Source organism: Octopus bimaculoides, chromosome 23, assembly GCF_046866305.1.
Source record: "Octopus bimaculoides isolate indiv1 chromosome 23, ASM4686630v1, whole genome shotgun sequence".
Classification (NCBI taxonomy): Eukaryota; Metazoa; Mollusca; class Cephalopoda; order Octopoda; family Octopodidae; genus Octopus; species Octopus bimaculoides.
This window is the reverse complement of record NC_142950.1, coordinates 7249296-7275288: the sequence shown is the minus strand read 5'-3', so window position 1 is coordinate 7275288 and position 25993 is coordinate 7249296. Positions and strand designations below refer to the sequence as shown.

Genomic DNA, 25993 nt, shown 5'->3' with positions numbered 1-25993 from the left:
TCAAGTCTACTGTCAGCAATTAGAGCGTTTGAACCAAGCTTTGAAGAAAAAAAGACCCGCTTTAGTGAATCGAAAAGGAGTGATGTTTCACCGTCACAATGCGTGACCCCATATTGCAAAGATCACATCACAGAAGATCGAAGAGCTTGGTTGGGAAAAAATTCCTCATCCACCTTATTCTCCCAACTTTGCTCCTTCAGACTACCATTTATTTCATAGTTTACAGAATCATTTGGGGGACATAACTTTCGTAAGCCAGGAGGAGATCAAAACTGAGATTTCATTGTTCTTTGCTTTGAAACCAAAAGAGTTTTACATTGATGGAATTAAAAAGCTTGTAAATAGATGGAAGGAAGTCATAGATAATCATGGTAAGTACATTGATGATTAAATTTAATACAATAATATTAAATCTTCTCTGATGATTTTTTTTTATGTAATTTTCCTGTTCATATTTTATAATATAATATATAATTGCTCTTATTAAAGAGCACATATTAGAAATTCAGTATATTGTATACTCATTCAATATATTTCATTAACAATATATATAATATATATATATATATATATATATATATATATATATATATATACATATATACATATATACGTGCGCGTGTTGGGTATGTGAAAACAACAAAAGTATATATTAACTTACTGAGCAAATGCTGGTACTTCTCAAGCGTTTCTTCATCATGAATGCTTCTTGCTTGATAACTCTCTGTGCTGTCTCCCTTTCCCTTCAAACTACAATGAACCATGTCGTGCAAGCTGACAACAATATCTTTCTTAATCAATAACTAGTGACATGTATAAAGTAATCAATATTTTCCCATCTGTGCACGAACCTGTATAAATGTATATCACTCGGTCACTGGACATAAATTTAACTGCATTAAAATAATCTATCTATCTCAATCAATCAATTTATCTATCTATCTATCTCAATCAATCAGTCAATCACACCCTGGACCTCCTCTCTGGCTGGTGACTTCAATGGGCATGTTGGACAACATGCAGGGGGCTTCCATGGCATACATGGAGGCCATGGTTTTGGTTCCTGCATTGAGGAGGGAACCAGGCTGCTGGAGTTCTGTGATGCAAATGATCTTATGGTCTGTAATACTAACTTAAGGAAACCTGCGAGTTCCCTGTTCACCTACCAGTCTAGTGGACACACTAGTCAAATTGACTACATCCTTGCCAGGAAATGGGAAAGATGGCTACTTATGAATGCCAAAGCCTTCCCAGGTGAAGAATGCACCCCACAACATAGATTAGTAGTTAGTTGATCAGGGCTAAATGGATACCCAGAAGATGATCAGCATGGAGGAGAAGGGTCTGGAAGCTTAAGAATCCTGCGAATGGGCAGAAATTTAGAGACATATTACTTGAAGCATTTGACGAAATAGAGGAGGATATAGCATTACATGATGTGGAAGACTATTGTAGTCAATATCCCAAAAAAAGCTATAGCCATTTTACTGCAATTTTCAACATCATATTTATGCGAATTATCATTTTCCACTCTCACCAACATTAAGTGCAAACAGAGAACAAATCTTCAGTCTATTGATGAGGAAAAGAGAGTTTGCTTGCCATACATACATCCCAACATTGAAGAAATTGCCAAAACATGCCAGACTCATACTTATCATCAGCACAAAATAGATGATGAATAAAGGTAGATACTTGTTTTTCATTTATTTCTGTATTTCTTTACATTTTGTATTATATTTCTTGCTGTTTTGAGTATAGTGTGTCTGCAATTTTTTGTAAGGCTTCAAGTGTGCCATGACTTCTAAAAGTTTGAGAACCACTGCTTTAGGGTGTAAATAGATTTGTATCATTTGAAAATTAATATTTCGTTCATATCTTTGAAAATCTTTATTGTTTTACACTCCAAATTTGTAAAATGTTTACATGTATCATATATTTTATTCAGTATAAATTTCTTTTGATTTCCTTCGATATTATCAGAGTAATGGAAATTTTACTGAAATGTTTTAGGGGTGTACATACTTCTGTGAGATATTATGTGTATGTATTTATATATATGGGAGGTGCAGCAGTGTCAAAGGCGGATTAACTGCAAGGTTGGTCTTTGTATGTGGCAGATGTTCGGGTGCAATAAACACTGTAAACAAACAGGAAACAACTTCTATCTCATTCCAGGGAGAAAAACTAGAGGTAGTTGATAGCTTCCGCTATCTGGGTGACCAAGTTAGTAGTGGGGGTGGGTGCGCTGAAAGTGTAACTGCTAGAATAAGAATAGCCTGGGCCAAGTTTAGAGAGCTCTTACCTCTGCTGGCGACAAAGGGACTCTCACTCAGGGTAAAAGGCAGACTGTATGACGCATGTGTACGAACGGCCATGCTACATGGCAGTGAAACATGGGCTGTGACTGCTGAGGACATGCGTAGGCTCGCAAGGAATGAAGCCAGTATGCTCCGCTGGATGTGTAATGTAAATGTGCATACCCGTCAGAGTGTAAGTATCTTGAGAGAAAAGCTGAACATAAGAAGCGTCAGTAGTGGTGTGCAAGAGAGACGATTGCACTGGTTTGGACATGTGGTGAGAATGAATGAGGATAGCTGCGTGAAAAAGTAACAATCCCTAACAGTTGAGGGAACCCGTGGAAGAGGTAGGCCCAGGAAGACCTGGGCTGAGGTGGTGAGGCAAGACCTTCGAACATTGGGCCTCACCGAGGCGATGACTACTGACCGAGACCTTTGGAAATGTGCTGTGCGTGAGAAGACCCGGCAAGCCAAGTGAGATCGTTGCCAGTGCCCCTGGACTAGCTCTTGTGTGGGTGGCACATAAGATGTACCATCCTGAGCGTGACCGTTGCCAGTACCGCCTGACTGGCCTTGTAGGGTTTTCGAGCGAGATCGTTGCCAGTGTCCCTGGACTGGCTCTTGTGCGGGTGGCACATAAAAGACACCATTTCGAGCGTGGCCGTTTTCGTGCGGGTGACACGTAAAAGCACCCACTACACTCTCTGAGTGGTTGGCGTTAGGAAGGGCATCCAGCTGTAGAAACTCTGCCAAATTAGATTGGAGCCTGGTGTAGCCATCCGGTTGCACCAGTCCTCAGTCAAATCGTCCAACCCATGCTAGCATGGAAAGCGGACGTTAAACGATGATGATGATGATGATATGTAAATATATAAAAACAAAAAGATAAAGAGAGCAAAGATAAGGTTGAAGAATTTTATGGATAGAGTCTTACAGCTGTTTCTGGGAAGATGCAGTACTTCCCTTCATCGGAGACAGAAAAAATAAAGTAATCTATTATTATATCCATGGGTGGATATTTTTAGTATGAAGTGGTAAAGAGTGTGATGTGCTGAAAAAAGAGAGAACTGTGAAAGTTTTTTTTGAAAGTTAGAATTGTACTTGGAGAATTTAATGTTTTTTATTAAGTTAATCATGTCCGTTTCAAATTTTTCCAGGTGAGGGTTATGAGGAGGATTATTATACGATGTGAGATTGAATTTACAGGTACTTGAGTCGTTTCTATATGTCTGGTTATCATGGAAGAAGGCCTTCCATCTCATTCGTCGGATGAGATCCCTAATCTTAGCTAGAAGGAGAATAGTGAAAGATTTTTGAGAAGGAATGGGAGTGTCCTTAAGGGAGAAGCCAAGAATCTCTTTATCCATTATTTTTCATGGAGTTACCCGTTATAAGTGCTAGTTAAAGCAGAAGATAAGGTTGAGGAGGGTATTGGATTTAACCAAACCCCGGAGGATACAGGTAATACCGAGTAAGTGCTGTATACCGATTAGTTTGCCCCAGTCGTTGTATGAACAGGATTGGGGATTATAAGTCATGTATTAGCGTGTGTATATGTAAATATATAAAAACAAAAGGATAAAGAGAGCAAAGGTAAGGTTGAAGAATTTTATGGATAGAGTCTTACAGCTGTTTCTGGGAAGATCCAGTACTTCCCTTCATTGGAGACAGAAAAAATAAAGTAATCTATTATTATATCCATAGGCGGATATTTTTAGTATGAAGTGGTAAAGAGTGTGATGTGAGAAGAGGAAAATACCAGGCTTACACCAAGAACTTGATTGCAAACACTGGCCTGAAATGTATCCAAGACTGTGAGGCAGTGATGCTGGACTGAGAAGTGTGACAGGTAGACTTTGTTGCTGTGGCCCAGGTTGGAACCCAGACATAATAATAATATTCCAAAAGTCTGCTTTTCCAATTTCCAGTAAGGGCTAGTGGGGGCACAATGAGTAATATTGACTGCATTTTTGATTTAGAGGAAAAAATATTTCTATAAATGTTCACCACCCAACAAAAACTACATCAGCTAAGTAAATGACCTTTTTTTTAAATGCATTAGAGACACTATAACATTTTCAGAACCTATTTCAGAAAATTATTTCTGGTCCCTTCGAGCACATGAAAGACAAATTTAGATGAAGCAAAATCAATATAAGACAAAACAAGGTAAATTTGCCTCTTCAATTCTCTAGAATTACATTTGGAAAAAAACCCCCAAAAAAACCCTCATAGGCGTAGGAGTGGCTGTGTGGTAAGTAGCTTACTTACCAGCCACATGGTTCCGGGTTCAGTCCCACTGCGTGGTACCTTGGGCAAGTGTCTTCTACTATAGCCTCGGGCCAACCAAAGCTTTGTGAGTGGATTTGGTAGACAGAAACTGAAAGAAGCCCGTCGTATATATATATATATGTGTGTTTGTGTGTCTGTGTTTATCCCCCCAACATCGCTTGAGAACCAATGCTGGTGTGTTTACGTCCCCGTAAATTAGCGGTTCGGCAAAAAGAGATCAATATAATAAGTACTAGGCTTACGAAGAATAAGTCCTGGGGTCGATTTTCTCGACTAAAGGCGGTACTCCAGCATGGCCGCAGTCAAATGACTGAAACAAGTAAAAGGGTTGGAGTAAAGAGTACACACATTAATATCCATCTTTAAACAGCACAAAGATCAGAAATTCAACAAAAATTTAAATGTCTAAGTCAAATGGAAGGGAATCAGGGACAAATGACATAGCATGAAATTAACGAAACTTGACTAAACTGAAAAACTCAACATAAAATATTCTCTGTAACTTCTTCATGATCAGCTGGAGTGGCTCTCAGCAGAATTCTAGTTTAACCCTTCTTAACTTTTTATTTTTTTGGAATTTTCAAAAATTTGTGAACATGTGTTCTACACATGAAAATGCATACAATTATGGTAAAAAAAAATTGTTTTTTCAAATTTTTGGAATTTTTAGAAAAATCACAAACAGTCTTAAGTTTTGCTTAAATCTCACCAATATATTATTGAATGTGTTTATGGGGAGAAAGATATTGGAAAGCATCAATACATCAGAGTGACAAACAAACTAGGTTAATAGATAATATATTCTATTTAGACATATTATATACTAGCAGAAATACCCGGCGTTGCCCGGGTTAAAGAGAATAATGAAATCTAAAAATGCCGTCTAGACTACGCATCATCTTTATATAGAGAGATGTATATACACACACGCACCCAAACACACGTATATATATGTATATCAATATAAATATATGAAAGTCAATGAAGTTTCGTAAAAGAAGGTGATCATGTACATATTTTCTTGCTGTTGTGATTATAACACCTCGTTGTAAACAATGTTCCTTGTTTTCCCTTGTGGGGCATATACAAATAGGTTTTTTTTGCTGCCCACTCTTGAGCAGCCAACATACAGTTGTCCATGTGAGAAGCAGGGCTCTTCCAAGAGAAGACCAGCTACAGACAGTGTTTGACCCTGAGATTTGTTTATGGACATGGCAAAAGTCACACGAAGGGGGAATTGTAGTCTTCTGAATGTAAAAGGAATGTCTGCTCCTGATGGAGTAAGAGGAATTCTTGGAATAAAGACGTCATCCCCTTTTGCACATCCAGAAAGAATGCTAGCCTTGATAACGTGTGACATCATTTTCTAAATAATGCTCATCTGTTATGTTCGGGTTAAAATTTCATCAACATCAAAAATATATGAATTTTCATGGGAGTTATGGCCGTTATGCAAAGAATATAATTTCCAAATTTCATAAAGATCCATTCAGTACTTTTGACGTAGTTTTGGATAAGAAAACAAATGACTAATGTGTGTGTTTGTGTGCATGTGTATGTGATGGGTATATATATGTATAGATATCTGTATGCATGTATATATGTGTACATCTATATATATATATATATATACATCTACACATATGTATACATAAACATGTATGCATATAGATCTATATATATATATATATACGTGTACATATACATCTATATGTATACATATACATCTCTGTCTCTCTTTCTCTCTCTGTGAAAGTATCTGTCATTACAGTATCAAAATATGATAGTTTCAGTTAGTGGAATAGTTTCATTTTTAAAGTGAAAGTATTTGACATGAGTGTTTTTGTTTCACTTTTGACACGTAATACTTAAATAGTGGAGGAGATATTATGTTGCCGTGTGCTGGAACCCTAAGTAAGGCATGTGTAAAATTTGAATGAAATTGGCTGCGTAGTTCTCGAGTTTTAGGGATTCACACACACAGATAGACAGACAGACAGACAGACACACAGTCTCATTTTTATTTAGACATATGATATATTATATTCAGACATTCTGTTATTTGCTGAATACTTTTTTCCCGTTGACATATAACAATCCAGTTTATTCTATTTAATGGCTGCTCTATATTTTACATATTATAAAAGTAGCTACCTTCTGATGACTGGATGACTCAGTAATTATACACCGTGACACCTCTATGCATTCTTATTTACCTTTAGATATCATTTCCTTTTTATTATTGTACAAAACATTAAATTCACTTTTAAAACCCAGTTTTCCATGACATGTTGGCTGAGTTTTCCATTTGACTATGCAATATGTTGTACGTACGTGTGAATGTGTCCGTCTGTTTGTGTGTGTCTTTCTCTCTCTCTCTCTCTCTCGACAGGCATCTGTGCCCCAATAGTTGTGAGCAGGGATATGGTTTGGGAGGCAGAGGTCTCCAGTGCCACAGATTCAACCACAGAGCAGCCATTAAATAGAATAAACTTGATTGTTATATGTCAACAGGAAAAAAAGTATTCAACAAATAACAAAATGTCTGAATATAGTCTAATATTTTATCTATTAACCGAGGTAGGGAATTAAACATTTGTATTGATCTAGGTTAAAAAGTTTATTAGTGTAGGTTTAATAATTAATTGTAAGGTTAGATGTAATTAGCATATAGGAACTAATTGTATTTAAGGTATAAATGGCATATATGTATTTTCACAAATGTCAGAATGTTTGAATAGGGTCTCATTGACTATCTATCATTAAAGTGTAAACAAATTATGGTTAACAATGTAGGGAATCATCCAACTATATTGATCTAGGTAGTAGAATGTCTGGATATGGTCTAATACATTATCTTTTACTAAGGTAAGGCCAAATTATGGTTAACCAAAGTAGGGAATTAGCTAGCATACAAGAACGATTAGAATTAAAGTGCTTTTGTTCATCTTTATGTTCTGAGTTCAAATTTCACCGAGGTCGACAAATTAAGTACCAGTCACGTACTGGAGTCAATCTAATCGACTGGCCTTCTCCCCAGAAATGTCCGGCCTTGTGCTTAGACTAGAAATGATTATATATACAACACGCAAGGATATGAAAATACATATACAGATGTGTATATACATATATACACACATACGCACACATTCGCGGGGACACACACACCAATACAAAAGAAAGCAAACTGAAAAATGAAATCAACTAAAATGTTTCTAGTACAAAGAGGTTAGTCACATAATACATTTAAATAACTGAGAGAGAAAAAGTAGGCTCATTGTAATCTTTGATGGAAAATCCAGACAGCACAGAGGCATATTAATAAGGAAAATGTTACGATGAACAAATACTTGAAATATTCTGCGATTCATTCAATAAGTTAATATATGTTCGTGTGTTTCTGCATGTCACACATGCACAAGTATGTGTATTTGTGTGAATGTTAATGTATATGTAAGGGAAACTGTGTGAACAGGCTCGCGTTGGCTGTACAGATCAGAAGGGCTGTATGAACGAATCAACGTCGGGGGTCACCAATTGTAAGGGACGACCGTGCGAACTCAAAAAGGAGAAATGGTGACGAATGGAAAAGCAGGACTTCTTTTATTTAAACGTGCCACACGGTCGAACATACAATATTATATCGATGATGTATATAGATGATATGTTATGCGACGATAACATAGATGACCAGTAATGAAAGACCACAACCGTATTAGATGAATAACAGATATATTTATTGTAGCGTTAAAGATGTATGTCTGTGTGAGAGTGTGAATGCGACATATAAGAACATAATCAAAGACAGGCCGTCATACAAAGAAAAGTGTGTATGTGAGTGATACATGTGTGTATGTGAAATATTACAGCAGAGAAAGAGTCAATGACACGTGAGCAATTATACCAGATCTTGGGTACACAATAAGAAAAGTTCTGTATGTGAAAGTGAGGGAGGCTGAGTTTGGCAGAGCTGATCACTAGTTGTGATGTCGAGGCATCGATGCCTAGCCGTGATTCTTGTTATACAGATGTTCGTCGCTGGCTGTGGTTCTCTTGTCTGTTTGTTTACTGTGGTGAAGCTAAGTCACCTAACAGAATCGAAGAGAGAGATGGGCCGCGGAGTTTGGTTTGGTGTACATAGTAAATCGTGTTGACGCTGGTAGAGATTGTTGCTGGTTAGTAGTAATCGTAGATCGTGTTGGTCATGATGATGATGCTGGATAGTAGTAGTAGACTCTTGTTGCTGATGTGGCGACGGCGGAGGTCATTGTGGCTGGACGAAGCTGCTGAAGTGGTCGCTGGCTGCTGCTGCTGTCGTGTGGTACACGGAACAGTTCTCAAAGAGAAACTGGACCGAGATCGATTTATTGGGTATGAGTTAAAGCTATTTATAACAAACTATGGGCTCCCGAAGGCTTCAGAATTTTACTCTATCACGTGACCTTATTAGGGGCCGTGATTGGTCAGTTTGCGTTCTGGCGGGAACGGTTCGAAGAAGTTGCCGATTCGAATAATGATCAGTCACGTGATGGACAAGGAATGGGTTCTCTACTACGCTCACATTTATTTATATTTAAATGATAAGATTGTATGTAATGGCGATAGTAGTTTGTATCTAATGGCGGGAGGTAGTTTCACTACATATATATATATCAATACGTAAATACTTCTTGGACATGTAAATGTCGTAAGGTAGTTAAATGAATTAAATATAAAATTCCACCGACTCACAATCACTGATGAACCAGGACTAAAATACTCGGAATATCTTAAAAAATTGAAAATTAGATTGAAATTTTTTTTAAAAAGCAGTACGAGAGGAACCAACTTCAGTAGACGATACAAAGAATGAAAGTCAAATACTCTTGAACCTAGAGTAGAAATAATTATATATCCAAGACACAAGGATCATCATCATCATCATCATCGTTTAACGTCCACTTTCCATGCTAGCATGGGTTGGACGATTTGACTGAGGACTGGTGAAACCGGATGGCAACACCAGGCTCCAATCTAATTTGGCAGAGTTTCTACAGCTGGATGCCCTTCCTAACGCCAACCACTCAGAGAGTGTAGTGGGTGCTTTTACGTGTCACGCGCACGAAATATATATATATATATATATATATATATATATATATATATATATATATATACGCGCTCCGAAGCGACTCAAAACATTCACTCAATTTATGGGAAAGATCTTGCAGAAGATGGTTTGCAAAATTCAGAAGTGGAGATTTCAGCCTTGAAGATGAAGAATGAACAGGACGTCCAGTTGAGTTTGATGATAAGCTCCTTGAGGCATTGCTTGAAGAAAATCCTGCATTATCAGTTGAAGAATTGGCAATAAAGCTTAGTTCAAACCAATCAACTGTTCATCGTCATCTTCAACAACTTGGAACGGTTCCTAAAATTGGAAAATGGGTGCCTCACGAATTGTCTGAAAGCAACCGCAAATCCTGAGTTGACATCTGCTCTTCTCTCCATTCTCGTGAACTCATTTCAGCCTTTTTGGATAGACTTGTGACTGGTGATGAATAATAGATCTTCTATCAAAATGTTAAGCGTCGTAAACAATGGCTTGGTAAAGGGGAAAAAGCTCAACCACAACCGAGAAGGGAACTTCATGGGGAAAAGGTTCTTCTCTCTATCTGGTGGGATTGCAAAGGAGTAACTCACTTTGAATTGTTACCACCTAATGCAACAGTCAATGCTCAAGTCTACTGTCAGCAATTAGAGCGTTTGAACCAAGCTTTGAAGAAAAAAAAACCCGCTTTAGTGAATCGAAAAGGAGTGATGTTTCACCGGGACAATGCATGACCCCATATTGCAAAGATCACATCACAGAAGACCGAAGAGCTTGGTTGGGAAAAAATTCCTCATCCACCTTATTCTCCCAACTTTTCTCCTTCAGACTACCATTTATTTCATAGTTTACAGAATCATTTGGGGGACATAACTTTCGTAAGCCAGGAGGAGATCAAAACTGAGATTTCAGAGTTCTTTGCTTTGAAACCAAAAGAGTTTTACATTGATGGAATTAAAAAGCTTGTAAATAGATGGAAGGAAGTTATAGATAATCAGGGTAAGTACATTGATGATTAAATTTAATACAATAATATTAAATCTTCTCTGATGATTTTTTTTTATGTAATTTTCCTGTTCATATTTTATAATATAATATATAATTGCTCTTATTAAAGAGCACATATTAGAAATTCAGTATATTGTATACTCATTCAATATATTTCATTAACAATATATATAATATATATATATATATATACACATATATACATATATACGTGCGCGCGTATGTGTGTGTGTTGGGTATGTGAAAACAACAAAAGTATATATTAACTTACTGAGCAAATGCTGGTACTTCTCAAGCGTTTCTTCATCATGAATGCTTCTTGCTTGATAACTCTCTGTGCTGTCTCCCTTTCCCTTCAAACTACAATGAACCATGTCGTGCAAGCTGACAACAATATCTTTCTTAATCAATAACTAGTGACGTATAAAGTAATCAATATTTTCCCATCTGCACGAACCTGTATAAATGTATATCACTCGGTCACTGTTTACATGTATCATATATTTTATTCAGTATAAATTTCTTTTGATTTCCTTCGATATTATCAGAGTAATGGAAATTTTACTGAAATGTTTTAGGGGTGTACATACTTCTGTGAGATATTATGTGTATGTATTTATATATATGGGAGGTGCAGCAGTGTCAAAGGCGGATTAACTGCAAGGTTGGTCTTTGTATGTGGCAGATGTTCGGGTGCAATAAACACTGTAAACAAACAGGAAACAACTTCTATCTCATTCCAGGGAGAAAAACTAGAGGTAGTTGATAGCTTCCGCTATCTGGGTGACCAAGTTAGTAGTGGGGGTGGGTGCGCTGAAAGTGTAACTGCTAGAATAAGAATAGCCTGGGCCAAGTTTAGAGAGCTCTTACCTCTGCTGGCGACAAAGGGACTCTCACTCAGGGTAAAAGGCAGACTGTATGACGCATGTGTACGAACGGCCATGCTACATGGCAGTGAAACATGGGCTGTGACTGCTGAGGACATGCGTAGGCTCGCAAGGAATGAAGCCAGTATGCTCCGCTGGATGTGTAATGTAAATGTGCATACCCGTCAGAGTGTAAGTATCTTGAGAGAAAAGCTGAACATAAGAAGCGTCAGTAGTGGTGTGCAAGAGAGACGATTGCACTGGTTTGGACATGTGGTGAGAATGAATGAGGATAGCTGCGTGAAAAAGTAACAATCCCTAACAGTTGAGGGAACCCGTGGAAGAGGTAGGCCCAGGAAGACCTGGGCTGAGGTGGTGAGGCAAGACCTTCGAACATTGGGCCTCACCGAGGCGATGACTACTGACCGAGACCTTTGGAAATGTGCTGTGCGTGAGAAGACCCGGCAAGCCAAGTGAGATCGTTGCCAGTGCCCCTGGACTAGCTCTTGTGTGGGTGGCACATAAGATGTACCATCCTGAGCGTGACCGTTGCCAGTACCGCCTGACTGGCCTTGTAGGGTTTTCGAGCGAGATCGTTGCCAGTGTCCCTGGACTGGCTCTTGTGCGGGTGGCACATAAAAGACACCATTTCGAGCGTGGCCGTTTTCGTGCGGGTGACACGTAAAAGCACCCACTACACTCTCTGAGTGGTTGGCGTTAGGAAGGGCATCCAGCTGTAGAAACTCTGCCAAATTAGATTGGAGCCTGGTGTAGCCATCCGGTTGCACCAGTCCTCAGTCAAATCGTCCAACCCATGCTAGCATGGAAAGCGGACGTTAAACGATGATGATGATGATGATATGTAAATATATAAAAACAAAAAGATAAAGAGAGCAAAGATAAGGTTGAAGAATTTTATGGATAGAGTCTTACAGCTGTTTCTGGGAAGATGCAGTACTTCCCTTCATCGGAGACAGAAAAAATAAAGTAATCTATTATTATATCCATAGGTGGATATTTTTAGTATGAAGTGGTAAAGAGTGTGATGTGCTGAAAAAAGAGAGAACTGTGAAAGTTTTTTTTGAAAGTTAGAATTGTACTTGGAGAATTTAATGTTTTTTATTAAGTTAATCATGTCCGTTTCAAATTTTTCCAGGTGAGGGTTATGAGGAGGATTATTATACGATGTGAGATTGAATTTACAGGTACTTGAGTCGTTTCTATATGTCTGGTTATCATGGAAGAAGGCCTTCCATCTCATTCGTCGGATGAGATCCCTAATCTTAGCTAGAAGGAGAATAGTGAAAGATTTTTGAGAAGGAATGGGAGTGTCCTTAAGGGAGAAGCCAAGAATCTCTTTATCCATTATTTTTCATGGAGTTACCCGTTATAAGTGCTAGTTAAAGCAGAAGATAAGGTTGAGGAGGGTATTGGATTTAACCAAACCCCGGAGGATACAGGTAATACCGAGTAAGTGCTGTATACCGATTAGTTTGCCCCAGTCGTTGTATGAACAGGATTGGGGATTATAAGTCATGTATTAGCGTGTGTATATGTAAATATATAAAAACAAAAGGATAAAGAGAGCAAAGGTAAGGTTGAAGAATTTTATGGATAGAGTCTTACAGCTGTTTCTGGGAAGATCCAGTACTTCCCTTCATTGGAGACAGAAAAAATAAAGTAATCTATTATTATATCCATAGGCGGATATTTTTAGTATGAAGTGGTAAAGAGTGTGATGTGAGAAGAGGAAAATACCAGGCTTACACCAAGAACTTGATTGCAAACACTGGCCTGAAATGTATCCAAGACTGTGAGGCAGTGATGCTGGACTGAGAAGTGTGACAGGTAGACTTTGTTGCTGTGGCCCAGGTTGGAACCCAGACATAATAATAATATTCCAAAAGTCTGCTTTTCCAATTTCCAGTAAGGGCTAGTGGGGGCACAATGAGTAATATTGACTGCATTTTTGATTTAGAGGAAAAAATATTTCTATAAATGTTCACCACCCAACAAAAACTACATCAGCTAAGTAAATGACCTTTTTTTTAAATGCATTAGAGACACTATAACATTTTCAGAACCTATTTCAGAAAATTATTTCTGGTCCCTTCGAGCACATGAAAGACAAATTTAGATGAAGCAAAATCAATATAAGACAAAACAAGGTAAATTTGCCTCTTCAATTCTCTAGAATTACATTTGGAAAAAAAACCCCAAAAAAACCCTCATAGGCGTAGGAGTGGCTGTGTGGTAAGTAGCTTACTTACCAGCCACATGGTTCCGGGTTCAGTCCCACTGCGTGGTACCTTGGGCAAGTGTCTTCTACTATAGCCTCGGGCCAACCAAAGCTTTGTGAGTGGATTTGGTAGACAGAAACTGAAAGAAGCCCGTCGTATATATATATATATGTGTGTTTGTGTGTCTGTGTTTATCCCCCCAACATCGCTTGAGAACCAATGCTGGTGTGTTTACGTCCCCGTAAATTAGCGGTTCGGCAAAAAGAGATCAATATAATAAGTACTAGGCTTACGAAGAATAAGTCCTGGGGTCGATTTTCTCGACTAAAGGCGGTACTCCAGCATGGCCGCAGTCAAATGACTGAAACAAGTAAAAGGGTTGGAGTAAAGAGTACACACATTAATATCCATCTTTAAACAGCACAAAGATCAGAAATTCAACAAAAATTTAAATGTCTAAGTCAAATGGAAGGGAATCAGGGACAAATGACATAGCATGAAATTAACGAAACTTGACTAAACTGAAAAACTCAACATAAAATATTCTCTGTAACTTCTTCATGATCAGCTGGAGTGGCTCTCAGCAGAATTCTAGTTTAACCCTTCTTAACTTTTTATTTTTTTGGAATTTTCAAAAATTTGTGAACATGTGTTCTACACATGAAAATGCATACAATTATGGTAAAAAAAAATTGTTTTTTCAAATTTTTGGAATTTTTAGAAAAATCACAAACAGTCTTAAGTTTTGCTTAAATCTCACCAATATATTATTGAATGTGTTTATGGGGAGAAAGATATTGGAAAGCATCAATACATCAGAGTGACAAACAAACTAGGTTAATAGATAATATATTCTATTTAGACATATTATATACTAGCAGAAATACCCGGCGTTGCCCGGGTTAAAGAGAATAATGAAATCTAAAAATGCCGTCTAGACTACGCATCATCTTTATATAGAGAGATGTATATACACACACGCACCCAAACACACGTATATATATGTATATCAATATAAATATATGAAAGTCAATGAAGTTTCGTAAAAGAAGGTGATCATGTACATATTTTCTTGCTGTTGTGATTATAACACCTCGTTGTAAACAATGTTCCTTGTTTTCCCTTGTGGGGCATATACAAATAGGTTTTTTTTGCTGCCCACTCTTGAGCAGCCAACATACAGTTGTCCATGTGAGAAGCAGGGCTCTTCCAAGAGAAGACCAGCTACAGACAGTGTTTGACCCTGAGATTTGTTTATGGACATGGCAAAAGTCACACGAAGGGGGAATTGTAGTCTTCTGAATGTAAAAGGAATGTCTGCTCCTGATGGAGTAAGAGGAATTCTTGGAATAAAGACGTCATCCCCTTTTGCACATCCAGAAAGAATGCTAGCCTTGATAACGTGTGACATCATTTTCTAAATAATGCTCATCTGTTATGTTCGGGTTAAAATTTCATCAACATCAAAAATATATGAATTTTCATGGGAGTTATGGCCGTTATGCAAAGAATATAATTTCCAAATTTCATAAAGATCCATTCAGTACTTTTGACGTAGTTTTGGATAAGAAAACAAATGACTAATGTGTGTGTTTGTGTGCATGTGTATGTGATGGGTATATATATGTATAGATATCTGTATGCATGTATATATGTGTACATCTATATATATATATATATATACATCTACACATATGTATACATAAACATGTATGCATATAGATCTATATATATATATATATACGTGTACATATACATCTATATGTATACATATACATCTCTGTCTCTCTTTCTCTCTCTGTGAAAGTATCTGTCATTACAGTATCAAAATATGATAGTTTCAGTTAGTGGAATAGTTTCATTTTTAAAGTGAAAGTATTTGACATGAGTGTTTTTGTTTCACTTTTGACACGTAATACTTAAATAGTGGAGGAGATATTATGTTGCCGTGTGCTGGAACCCTAAGTAAGGCATGTGTAAAATTTGAATGAAATTGGCTGCGTAGTTCTCGAGTTTTAGGGATTCACACACACAGATAGACAGACAGACAGACAGACACACAGTCTCATTTTTATTTAGACATATGATATATTATATTCAGACATTCTGTTATTTGCTGAATACTTTTTTCCCGTTGACATATAACAATCCAGTTTATTCTATTTAATGGCTGCTCTATATTTTACATATTATAAAAGTAGCTACCTTCTGATGACTGGATGACTCAGTAATTATACACCGTGACACCTCTATGCATTCTTATTTACCTTTAGATATCATTTCCTTTTTATTATTGTACAAAACATTAAATTCACTTTTAAAACCCAGTTTTCCATGACATGTTGGCTGAGTTTTCCATTTGACTATGCAATATGTTGTACGTACGTGTGAATGTGTCCGTCTGTTTGTGTGTGTCTTTCTCTCTCTCTCTCTCTCTCGACAGGCATCTGTGCCCCAATAGTTGTGAGCAGGGATATGGTTTGGGAGGCAGAGGTCTCCAGTGCCACAGATTCAACCACAGAGCAGCCATTAAATAGAATAAACTTGATTGTTATATGTCAACAGGAAAAAAAGTATTCAACAAATAACAAAATGTCTGAATATAGTCTAATATTTTATCTATTAACCGAGGTAGGGAATTAAACATTTGTATTGATCTAGGTTAAAAAGTTTATTAGTGTAGGTTTAATAATTAATTGTAAGGTTAGATGTAATTAGCATATAGGAACTAATTGTATTTAAGGTATAAATGGCATATATGTATTTTCACAAATGTCAGAATGTTTGAATAGGGTCTCATTGACTATCTATCATTAAAGTGTAAACAAATTATGGTTAACAATGTAGGGAATCATCCAACTATATTGATCTAGGTAGTAGAATGTCTGGATATGGTCTAATACATTATCTTTTACTAAGGTAAGGCCAAATTATGGTTAACCAAAGTAGGGAATTAGCTAGCATACAAGAACGATTAGAATTAAAGTGCTTTTGTTCATCTTTATGTTCTGAGTTCAAATTTCACCGAGGTCGACAAATTAAGTACCAGTCACGTACTGGAGTCAATCTAATCGACTGGCCTTCTCCCCAGAAATGTCCGGCCTTGTGCTTAGACTAGAAATGATTATATATACAACACGCAAGGATATGAAAATACATATACAGATGTGTATATACATATATACACACATACGCACACATTCGCGGGGACACACACACCAATACAAAAGAAAGCAAACTGAAAAATGAAATCAACTAAAATGTTTCTAGTACAAAGAGGTTAGTCACATAATACATTTAAATAACTGAGAGAGAAAAAGTAGGCTCATTGTAATCTTTGATGGAAAATCCAGACAGCACAGAGGCATATTAATAAGGAAAATGTTACGATGAACAAATACTTGAAATATTCTGCGATTCATTCAATAAGTTAATATATGTTCGTGTGTTTCTGCATGTCACACATGCACAAGTATGTGTATTTGTGTGAATGTTAATGTATATGTAAGGGAAACTGTGTGAACAGGCTCGCGTTGGCTGTACAGATCAGAAGGGCTGTATGAACGAATCAACGTCGGGGGTCACCAATTGTAAGGGACGACCGTGCGAACTCAAAAAGGAGAAATGGTGACGAATGGAAAAGCAGGACTTCTTTTATTTAAACGTGCCACACGGTCGAACATACAATATTATATCGATGATGTATATAGATGATATGTTATGCGACGATAACATAGATGACCAGTAATGAAAGACCACAACCGTATTAGATGAATAACAGATATATTTATTGTAGCGTTAAAGATGTATGTCTGTGTGAGAGTGTGAATGCGACATATAAGAACATAATCAAAGACAGGCCGTCATACAAAGAAAAGTGTGTATGTGAGTGATACATGTGTGTATGTGAAATATTACAGCAGAGAAAGAGTCAATGACACGTGAGCAATTATACCAGATCTTGGGTACACAATAAGAAAAGTTCTGTATGTGAAAGTGAGGGAGGCTGAGTTTGGCAGAGCTGATCACTAGTTGTGATGTCGAGGCATCGATGCCTAGCCGTGATTCTTGTTATACAGATGTTCGTCGCTGGCTGTGGTTCTCTTGTCTGTTTGTTTACTGTGGTGAAGCTAAGTCACCTAACAGAATCGAAGAGAGAGATGGGCCGCGGAGTTTGGTTTGGTGTACATAGTAAATCGTGTTGACGCTGGTAGAGATTGTTGCTGGTTAGTAGTAATCGTAGATCGTGTTGGTCATGATGATGATGCTGGATAGTAGTAGTAGACTCTTGTTGCTGATGTGGCGACGGCGGAGGTCATTGTGGCTGGACGAAGCTGCTGAAGTGGTCGCTGGCTGCTGCTGCTGTCGTGTGGTACACGGAACAGTTCTCAAAGAGAAACTGGACCGAGATCGATTTATTGGGTATGAGTTAAAGCTATTTATAACAAACTATGGGCTCCCGAAGGCTTCAGAATTTTACTCTATCACGTGACCTTATTAGGGGCCGTGATTGGTCAGTTTGCGTTCTGGCGGGAACGGTTCGAAGAAGTTGCCGATTCGAATAATGATCAGTCACGTGATGGACAAGGAATGGGTTCTCTACTACGCTCACATTTATTTATATTTAAATGATAAGATTGTATGTAATGGCGATAGTAGTTTGTATCTAATGGCGGGAGGTAGTTTCACTACATATATATATATCAATACGTAAATACTTCTTGGACATGTAAATGTCGTAAGGTAGTTAAATGAATTAAATATAAAATTCCACCGACTCACAATCACTGATGAACCAGGACTAAAATACTCGGAATATCTTAAAAAATTGAAAATTAGATTGAAATTTTTTTTAAAAAGCAGTACGAGAGGAACCAACTTCAGTAGACGATACAAAGAATGAAAGTCAAATACTCTTGAACCTAGAGTAGAAATAATTATATATCCAAGACACAAGGATCATCATCATCATCATCATCGTTTAACGTCCACTTTCCATGCTAGCATGGGTTGGACGATTTGACTGAGGACTGGTGAAACCGGATGGCAACACCAGGCTCCAATCTAATTTGGCAGAGTTTCTACAGCTGGATGCCCTTCCTAACGCCAACCACTCAGAGAGTGTAGTGGGTGCTTTTACGTGTCACGCGCACGAATATATATATATATATATATATATATATATATATATATATATATATATATACGCGCTCCGAAGCGACTCAAAACATTCACTCAATTTATGGGAAAGATCTTGCAGAAGATGGTTTGCAAAATTCAGAAGTGGAGATTTCAGCCTTGAAGATGAAGAATGAACAGGACGTCCAGTTGAGTTTGATGATAAGCTCCTTGAGGCATTGCTTGAAGAAAATCCTGCATTATCAGTTGAAGAATTGGCAATAAAGCTTAGTTCAAACCAATCAACTGTTCATCGTCATCTTCAACAACTTGGAACGGTTCCTAAAATTGGAAAATGGGTGCCTCACGAATTGTCTGAAAGCAACCGCAAATCCTGAGTTGACATCTGCTCTTCTCTCCATTCTCGTGAACTCATTTCAGCCTTTTTGGATAGACTTGTGACTGGTGATGAATAATAGATCTTCTATCAAAATGTTAAGCGTCGTAAACAATGGCTTGGTAAAGGGGAAAAAGCTCAACCACAACCGAGAAGGGAACTTCATGGGGAAAAGGTTCTTCTCTCTATCTGGTGGGATTGCAAAGGAGTAACTCACTTTGAATTGTTACCACCTAATGCAACAGTCAATGCTCAAGTCTACTGTCAGCAATTAGAGCGTTTGAACCAAGCTTTGAAGAAAAAAAAACCCGCTTTAGTGAATCGAAAAGGAGTGATGTTTCACCGGGACAATGCATGACCCCATATTGCAAAGATCACATCACAGAAGACCGAAGAGCTTGGTTGGGAAAAAATTCCTCATCCACCTTATTCTCCCAACTTTTCTCCTTCAGACTACCATTTATTTCATAGTTTACAGAATCATTTGGGGGACATAACTTTCGTAAGCCAGGAGGAGATCAAAACTGAGATTTCAGAGTTCTTTGCTTTGAAACCAAAAGAGTTTTACATTGATGGAATTAAAAAGCTTGTAAATAGATGGAAGGAAGTTATAGATAATCAGGGTAAGTACATTGATGATTAAATTTAATACAATAATATTAAATCTTCTCTGATGATTTTTTTTTATGTAATTTTCCTGTTCATATTTTATAATATAATATATAATTGCTCTTATTAAAGAGCACATATTAGAAATTCAGTATATTGTATACTCATTCAATATATTTCATTAACAATATATATAATATATATATATATATATACACATATATACATATATACGTGCGCGCGTATGTGTGTGTGTTGGGTATGTGAAAACAACAAAAGTATATATTAACTTACTGAGCAAATGCTGGTACTTCTCAAGCGTTTCTTCATCATGAATGCTTCTTGCTTGATAACTCTCTGTGCTGTCTCCCTTTCCCTTCAAACTACAATGAACCATGTCGTGCAAGCTGACAACAATATCTTTCTTAATCAATAACTAGTGACGTATAAAGTAATCAATATTTTCCCATCTGCACGAACCTGTATAAATGTATATCACTCGGTCACTGTTTACATGTATCATATATTTTATTCAGTATAAATTTCTTTTGATTTCCTTCGATATTATCAGAGTAATGGAAATTTTACTGAAATGTTTTAGGGGTGTACATACTTCTGTGAGATATTATGTGTATGTATTTATATATATGGGAGGTGCAGCAGTGTCAAAGGCGGATTAACTGCAAGGTTGGTCTTTGTATGTGGCAGATGTTCGGGTGCAATAAACACTGTAAACAAACAGGAAACAACTTCTATCTCATTCCAGGGAGAAAAACTAGAGGTAGTTGATAGCTTCCGCTATCTGGGTGACCAAGTTAGTAGTGGGGGTGGGTGCGCTGAAAGTGTAACTGCTAGAATAAGAATAGCCTGGGCCAAGTTTAGAGAGCTCTTACCTCTGCTGGCGACAAAGGGACTCTCACTCAGGGTAAAAGGCAGACTGTATGACGCATGTGTACGAACGGCCATGCTACATGGCAGTGAAACATGGGCTGTGACTGCTGAGGACATGCGTAGGCTCGCAAGGAATGAAGCCAGTATGCTCCGCTGGATGTGTAATGTAAATGTGCATACCCGTCAGAGTGTAAGTATCTTGAGAGAAAAGCTGAACATAAGAAGCGTCAGTAGTGGTGTGCAAGAGAGACGATTGCACTGGTTTGGACATGTGGTGAGAATGAATGAGGATAGCTGCGTGAAAAAGTAACAATCCCTAACAGTTGAGGGAACCCGTGGAAGAGGTAGGCCCAGGAAGACCTGGGCTGAGGTGGTGAGGCAAGACCTTCGAACATTGGGCCTCACCGAGGCGATGACTACTGACCGAGACCTTTGGAAATGTGCTGTGCGTGAGAAGACCCGGCAAGCCAAGTGAGATCGTTGCCAGTGCCCCTGGACTAGCTCTTGTGTGGGTGGCACATAAGATGTACCATCCTGAGCGTGACCGTTGCCAGTACCGCCTGACTGGCCTTGTAGGGTTTTCGAGCGAGATCGTTGCCAGTGTCCCTGGACTGGCTCTTGTGCGGGTGGCACATAAAAGACACCATTTCGAGCGTGGCCGTTTTCGTGCGGGTGACACGTAAAAGCACCCACTACACTCTCTGAGTGGTTGGCGTTAGGAAGGGCATCCAGCTGTAGAAACTCTGCCAAATTAGATTGGAGCCTGGTGTAGCCATCCGGTTGCACCAGTCCTCAGTCAAATCGTCCAACCCATGCTAGCATGGAAAGCGGACGTTAAACGATGATGATGATGATGATATGTAAATATATAAAAACAAAAAGATAAAGAGAGCAAAGATAAGGTTGAAGAATTTTATGGATAGAGTCTTACAGCTGTTTCTGGGAAGATGCAGTACTTCCCTTCATCGGAGACAGAAAAAATAAAGTAATCTATTATTATATCCATAGGTGGATATTTTTAGTATGAAGTGGTAAAGAGTGTGATGTGCTGAAAAAAGAGAGAACTGTGAAAGTTTTTTTTGAAAGTTAGAATTGTACTTGGAGAATTTAATGTTTTTTATTAAGTTAATCATGTCCGTTTCAAATTTTTCCAGGTGAGGGTTATGAGGAGGATTATTATACGATGTGAGATTGAATTTACAGGTACTTGAGTCGTTTCTATATGTCTGGTTATCATGGAAGAAGGCCTTCCATCTCATTCGTCGGATGAGATCCCTAATCTTAGCTAGAAGGAGAATAGTGAAAGATTTTTGAGAAGGAATGGGAGTGTCCTTAAGGGAGAAGCCAAGAATCTCTTTATCCATTATTTTTCATGGAGTTACCCGTTATAAGTGCTAGTTAAAGCAGAAGATAAGGTTGAGGAGGGTATTGGATTTAACCAAACCCCGGAGGATACAGGTAATACCGAGTAAGTGCTGTATACCGATTAGTTTGCCCCAGTCGTTGTATGAACAGGATTGGGGATTATAAGTCATGTATTAGCGTGTGTATATGTAAATATATAAAAACAAAAGGATAAAGAGAGCAAAGGTAAGGTTGAAGAATTTTATGGATAGAGTCTTACAGCTGTTTCTGGGAAGATCCAGTACTTCCCTTCATTGGAGACAGAAAAAATAAAGTAATCTATTATTATATCCATAGGCGGATATTTTTAGTATGAAGTGGTAAAGAGTGTGATGTGAGAAGAGGAAAATACCAGGCTTACACCAAGAACTTGATTGCAAACACTGGCCTGAAATGTATCCAAGACTGTGAGGCAGTGATGCTGGACTGAGAAGTGTGACAGGTAGACTTTGTTGCTGTGGCCCAGGTTGGAACCCAGACATAATAATAATATTCCAAAAGTCTGCTTTTCCAATTTCCAGTAAGGGCTAGTGGGGGCACAATGAGTAATATTGACTGCATTTTTGATTTAGAGGAAAAAATATTTCTATAAATGTTCACCACCCAACAAAAACTACATCAGCTAAGTAAATGACCTTTTTTTTAAATGCATTAGAGACACTATAACATTTTCAGAACCTATTTCAGAAAATTATTTCTGGTCCCTTCGAGCACATGAAAGACAAATTTAGATGAAGCAAAATCAATATAAGACAAAACAAGGTAAATTTGCCTCTTCAATTCTCTAGAATTACATTTGGAAAAAAAACCCCAAAAAAACCCTCATAGGCGTAGGAGTGGCTGTGTGGTAAGTAGCTTACTTACCAGCCACATGGTTCCGGGTTCAGTCCCACTGCGTGGTACCTTGGGCAAGTGTCTTCTACTATAGCCTCGGGCCAACCAAAGCTTTGTGAGTGGATTTGGTAGACAGAAACTGAAAGAAGCCCGTCGTATATATATATATATGTGTGTTTGTGTGTCTGTGTTTATCCCCCCAACATCGCTTGAGAACCAATGCTGGTGTGTTTACGTCCCCGTAAATTAGCGGTTCGGCAAAAAGAGATCAATATAATAAGTACTAGGCTTACGAAGAATAAGTCCTGGGGTCGATTTTCTCGACTAAAGGCGGTACTCCAGCATGGCCGCAGTCAAATGACTGAAACAAGTAAAAGGGTTGGAGTAAAGAGTACACACATTAATATCCATCTTTAAACAGCACAAAGATCAGAAATTCAACAAAAATTTAAATGTCTAAGTCAAATGGAAGGGAATCAGGGACAAATGACATAGCATGAAATTAACGAAACTTGACTAAACTGAAAAACTCAACATAAAATATTCTCTGTAACTTCTTCATGATCAGCTGGAGTGGCTCTCAGCAGAATTCTAGTTTAACCCTTCTTAACTTTTTATTTTTTTGGAATTTTCAAAAATTTGTGAACATGTGTTCTACACATGAAAATGCATACAATTATGGTAAAAAAAAATTGTTTTTTCAAATTTTTGGAATTTTTAGAAAAATCACAAACAGTCTTAAGTTTTGCTTAAATCTCACCAATATATTATTGAATGTGTTTATGGGGAGAAAGATATTGGAAAGCATCAATACATCAGAGTGACAAACAAACTAGGTTAATAGATAATATATTCTATTTAGACATATTATATACTAGCAGAAATACCCGGCGTTGCCCGGGTTAAAGAGAATAATGAAATCTAAAAATGCCGTCTAGACTACGCATCATCTTTATATAGAGAGATGTATATACACACACGCACCCAAACACACGTATATATATGTATATCAATATAAATATATGAAAGTCAATGAAGTTTCGTAAAAGAAGGTGATCATGTACATATTTTCTTGCTGTTGTGATTATAACACCTCGTTGTAAACAATGTTCCTTGTTTTCCCTTGTGGGGCATATACAAATAGGTTTTTTTTGCTGCCCACTCTTGAGCAGCCAACATACAGTTGTCCATGTGAGAAGCAGGGCTCTTCCAAGAGAAGACCAGCTACAGACAGTGTTTGACCCTGAGATTTGTTTATGGACATGGCAAAAGTCACACGAAGGGGGAATTGTAGTCTTCTGAATGTAAAAGGAATGTCTGCTCCTGATGGAGTAAGAGGAATTCTTGGAATAAAGACGTCATCCCCTTTTGCACATCCAGAAAGAATGCTAGCCTTGATAACGTGTGACATCATTTTCTAAATAATGCTCATCTGTTATGTTCGGGTTAAAATTTCATCAACATCAAAAATATATGAATTTTCATGGGAGTTATGGCCGTTATGCAAAGAATATAATTTCCAAATTTCATAAAGATCCATTCAGTACTTTTGACGTAGTTTTGGATAAGAAAACAAATGACTAATGTGTGTGTTTGTGTGCATGTGTATGTGATGGGTATATATATGTATAGATATCTGTATGCATGTATATATGTGTACATCTATATATATATATATATATACATCTACACATATGTATACATAAACATGTATGCATATAGATCTATATATATATATATATACGTGTACATATACATCTATATGTATACATATACATCTCTGTCTCTCTTTCTCTCTCTGTGAAAGTATCTGTCATTACAGTATCAAAATATGATAGTTTCAGTTAGTGGAATAGTTTCATTTTTAAAGTGAAAGTATTTGACATGAGTGTTTTTGTTTCACTTTTGACACGTAATACTTAAATAGTGGAGGAGATATTATGTTGCCGTGTGCTGGAACCCTAAGTAAGGCATGTGTAAAATTTGAATGAAATTGGCTGCGTAGTTCTCGAGTTTTAGGGATTCACACACACAGATAGACAGACAGACAGACAGACACACAGTCTCATTTTTATTTAGACATATGATATATTATATTCAGACATTCTGTTATTTGCTGAATACTTTTTTCCCGTTGACATATAACAATCCAGTTTATTCTATTTAATGGCTGCTCTATATTTTACATATTATAAAAGTAGCTACCTTCTGATGACTGGATGACTCAGTAATTATACACCGTGACACCTCTATGCATTCTTATTTACCTTTAGATATCATTTCCTTTTTATTATTGTACAAAACATTAAATTCACTTTTAAAACCCAGTTTTCCATGACATGTTGGCTGAGTTTTCCATTTGACTATGCAATATGTTGTACGTACGTGTGAATGTGTCCGTCTGTTTGTGTGTGTCTTTCTCTCTCTCTCTCTCTCTCGACAGGCATCTGTGCCCCAATAGTTGTGAGCAGGGATATGGTTTGGGAGGCAGAGGTCTCCAGTGCCACAGATTCAACCACAGAGCAGCCATTAAATAGAATAAACTTGATTGTTATATGTCAACAGGAAAAAAAGTATTCAACAAATAACAAAATGTCTGAATATAGTCTAATATTTTATCTATTAACCGAGGTAGGGAATTAAACATTTGTATTGATCTAGGTTAAAAAGTTTATTAGTGTAGGTTTAATAATTAATTGTAAGGTTAGATGTAATTAGCATATAGGAACTAATTGTATTTAAGGTATAAATGGCATATATGTATTTTCACAAATGTCAGAATGTTTGAATAGGGTCTCATTGACTATCTATCATTAAAGTGTAAACAAATTATGGTTAACAATGTAGGGAATCATCCAACTATATTGATCTAGGTAGTAGAATGTCTGGATATGGTCTAATACATTATCTTTTACTAAGGTAAGGCCAAATTATGGTTAACCAAA

At 37.4% G+C, this 25993-nt stretch overlaps 2 protein-coding genes across 6 annotated transcripts in view; one reads left to right on the top strand and one right to left on the bottom strand.

Annotated features, from left to right (window-relative positions):
* Window positions 1-25993, top strand: part of LOC106869054 (uncharacterized) — a 74009-nt gene that overhangs the window by 22789 nt on the left and 25227 nt on the right. Inside the window, exons 4-5 of one of the 3 annotated variants that reach the window (XM_089340022.1) lie at window positions 1548-1687; window positions 3458-4517. The exons of the other annotated variants lie outside the window; for them this stretch is intronic. The gene's annotated coding sequence lies outside the window, so the exon portion shown is untranslated. Of the gene's footprint in view, window positions 1-1547; window positions 1688-3457; window positions 4518-25993 lie in introns of those variants that run through there. 3 annotated transcript variants of the gene reach the window in all.
* Window positions 1-25993, bottom strand: part of LOC106869055 (uncharacterized) — a 46881-nt gene that overhangs the window by 13075 nt on the left and 7813 nt on the right. The window contains exon 1 of one of the 3 annotated variants that reach the window (XR_016238036.1): window positions 662-752. The exons of 1 other annotated variant lie outside the window; for it this stretch is intronic. Coding sequence is in view for 1 of the 2 variants with exons in the window: in XM_089340018.1 (XP_089196144.1) it covers window positions 662-700 (39 nt within the window). In the remaining variant the exon portion in view is untranslated. Of the gene's footprint in view, window positions 1-661; window positions 812-25993 lie in introns of those variants that run through there. One more of the 3 variants, XM_089340018.1, reaches the window with a different exon arrangement.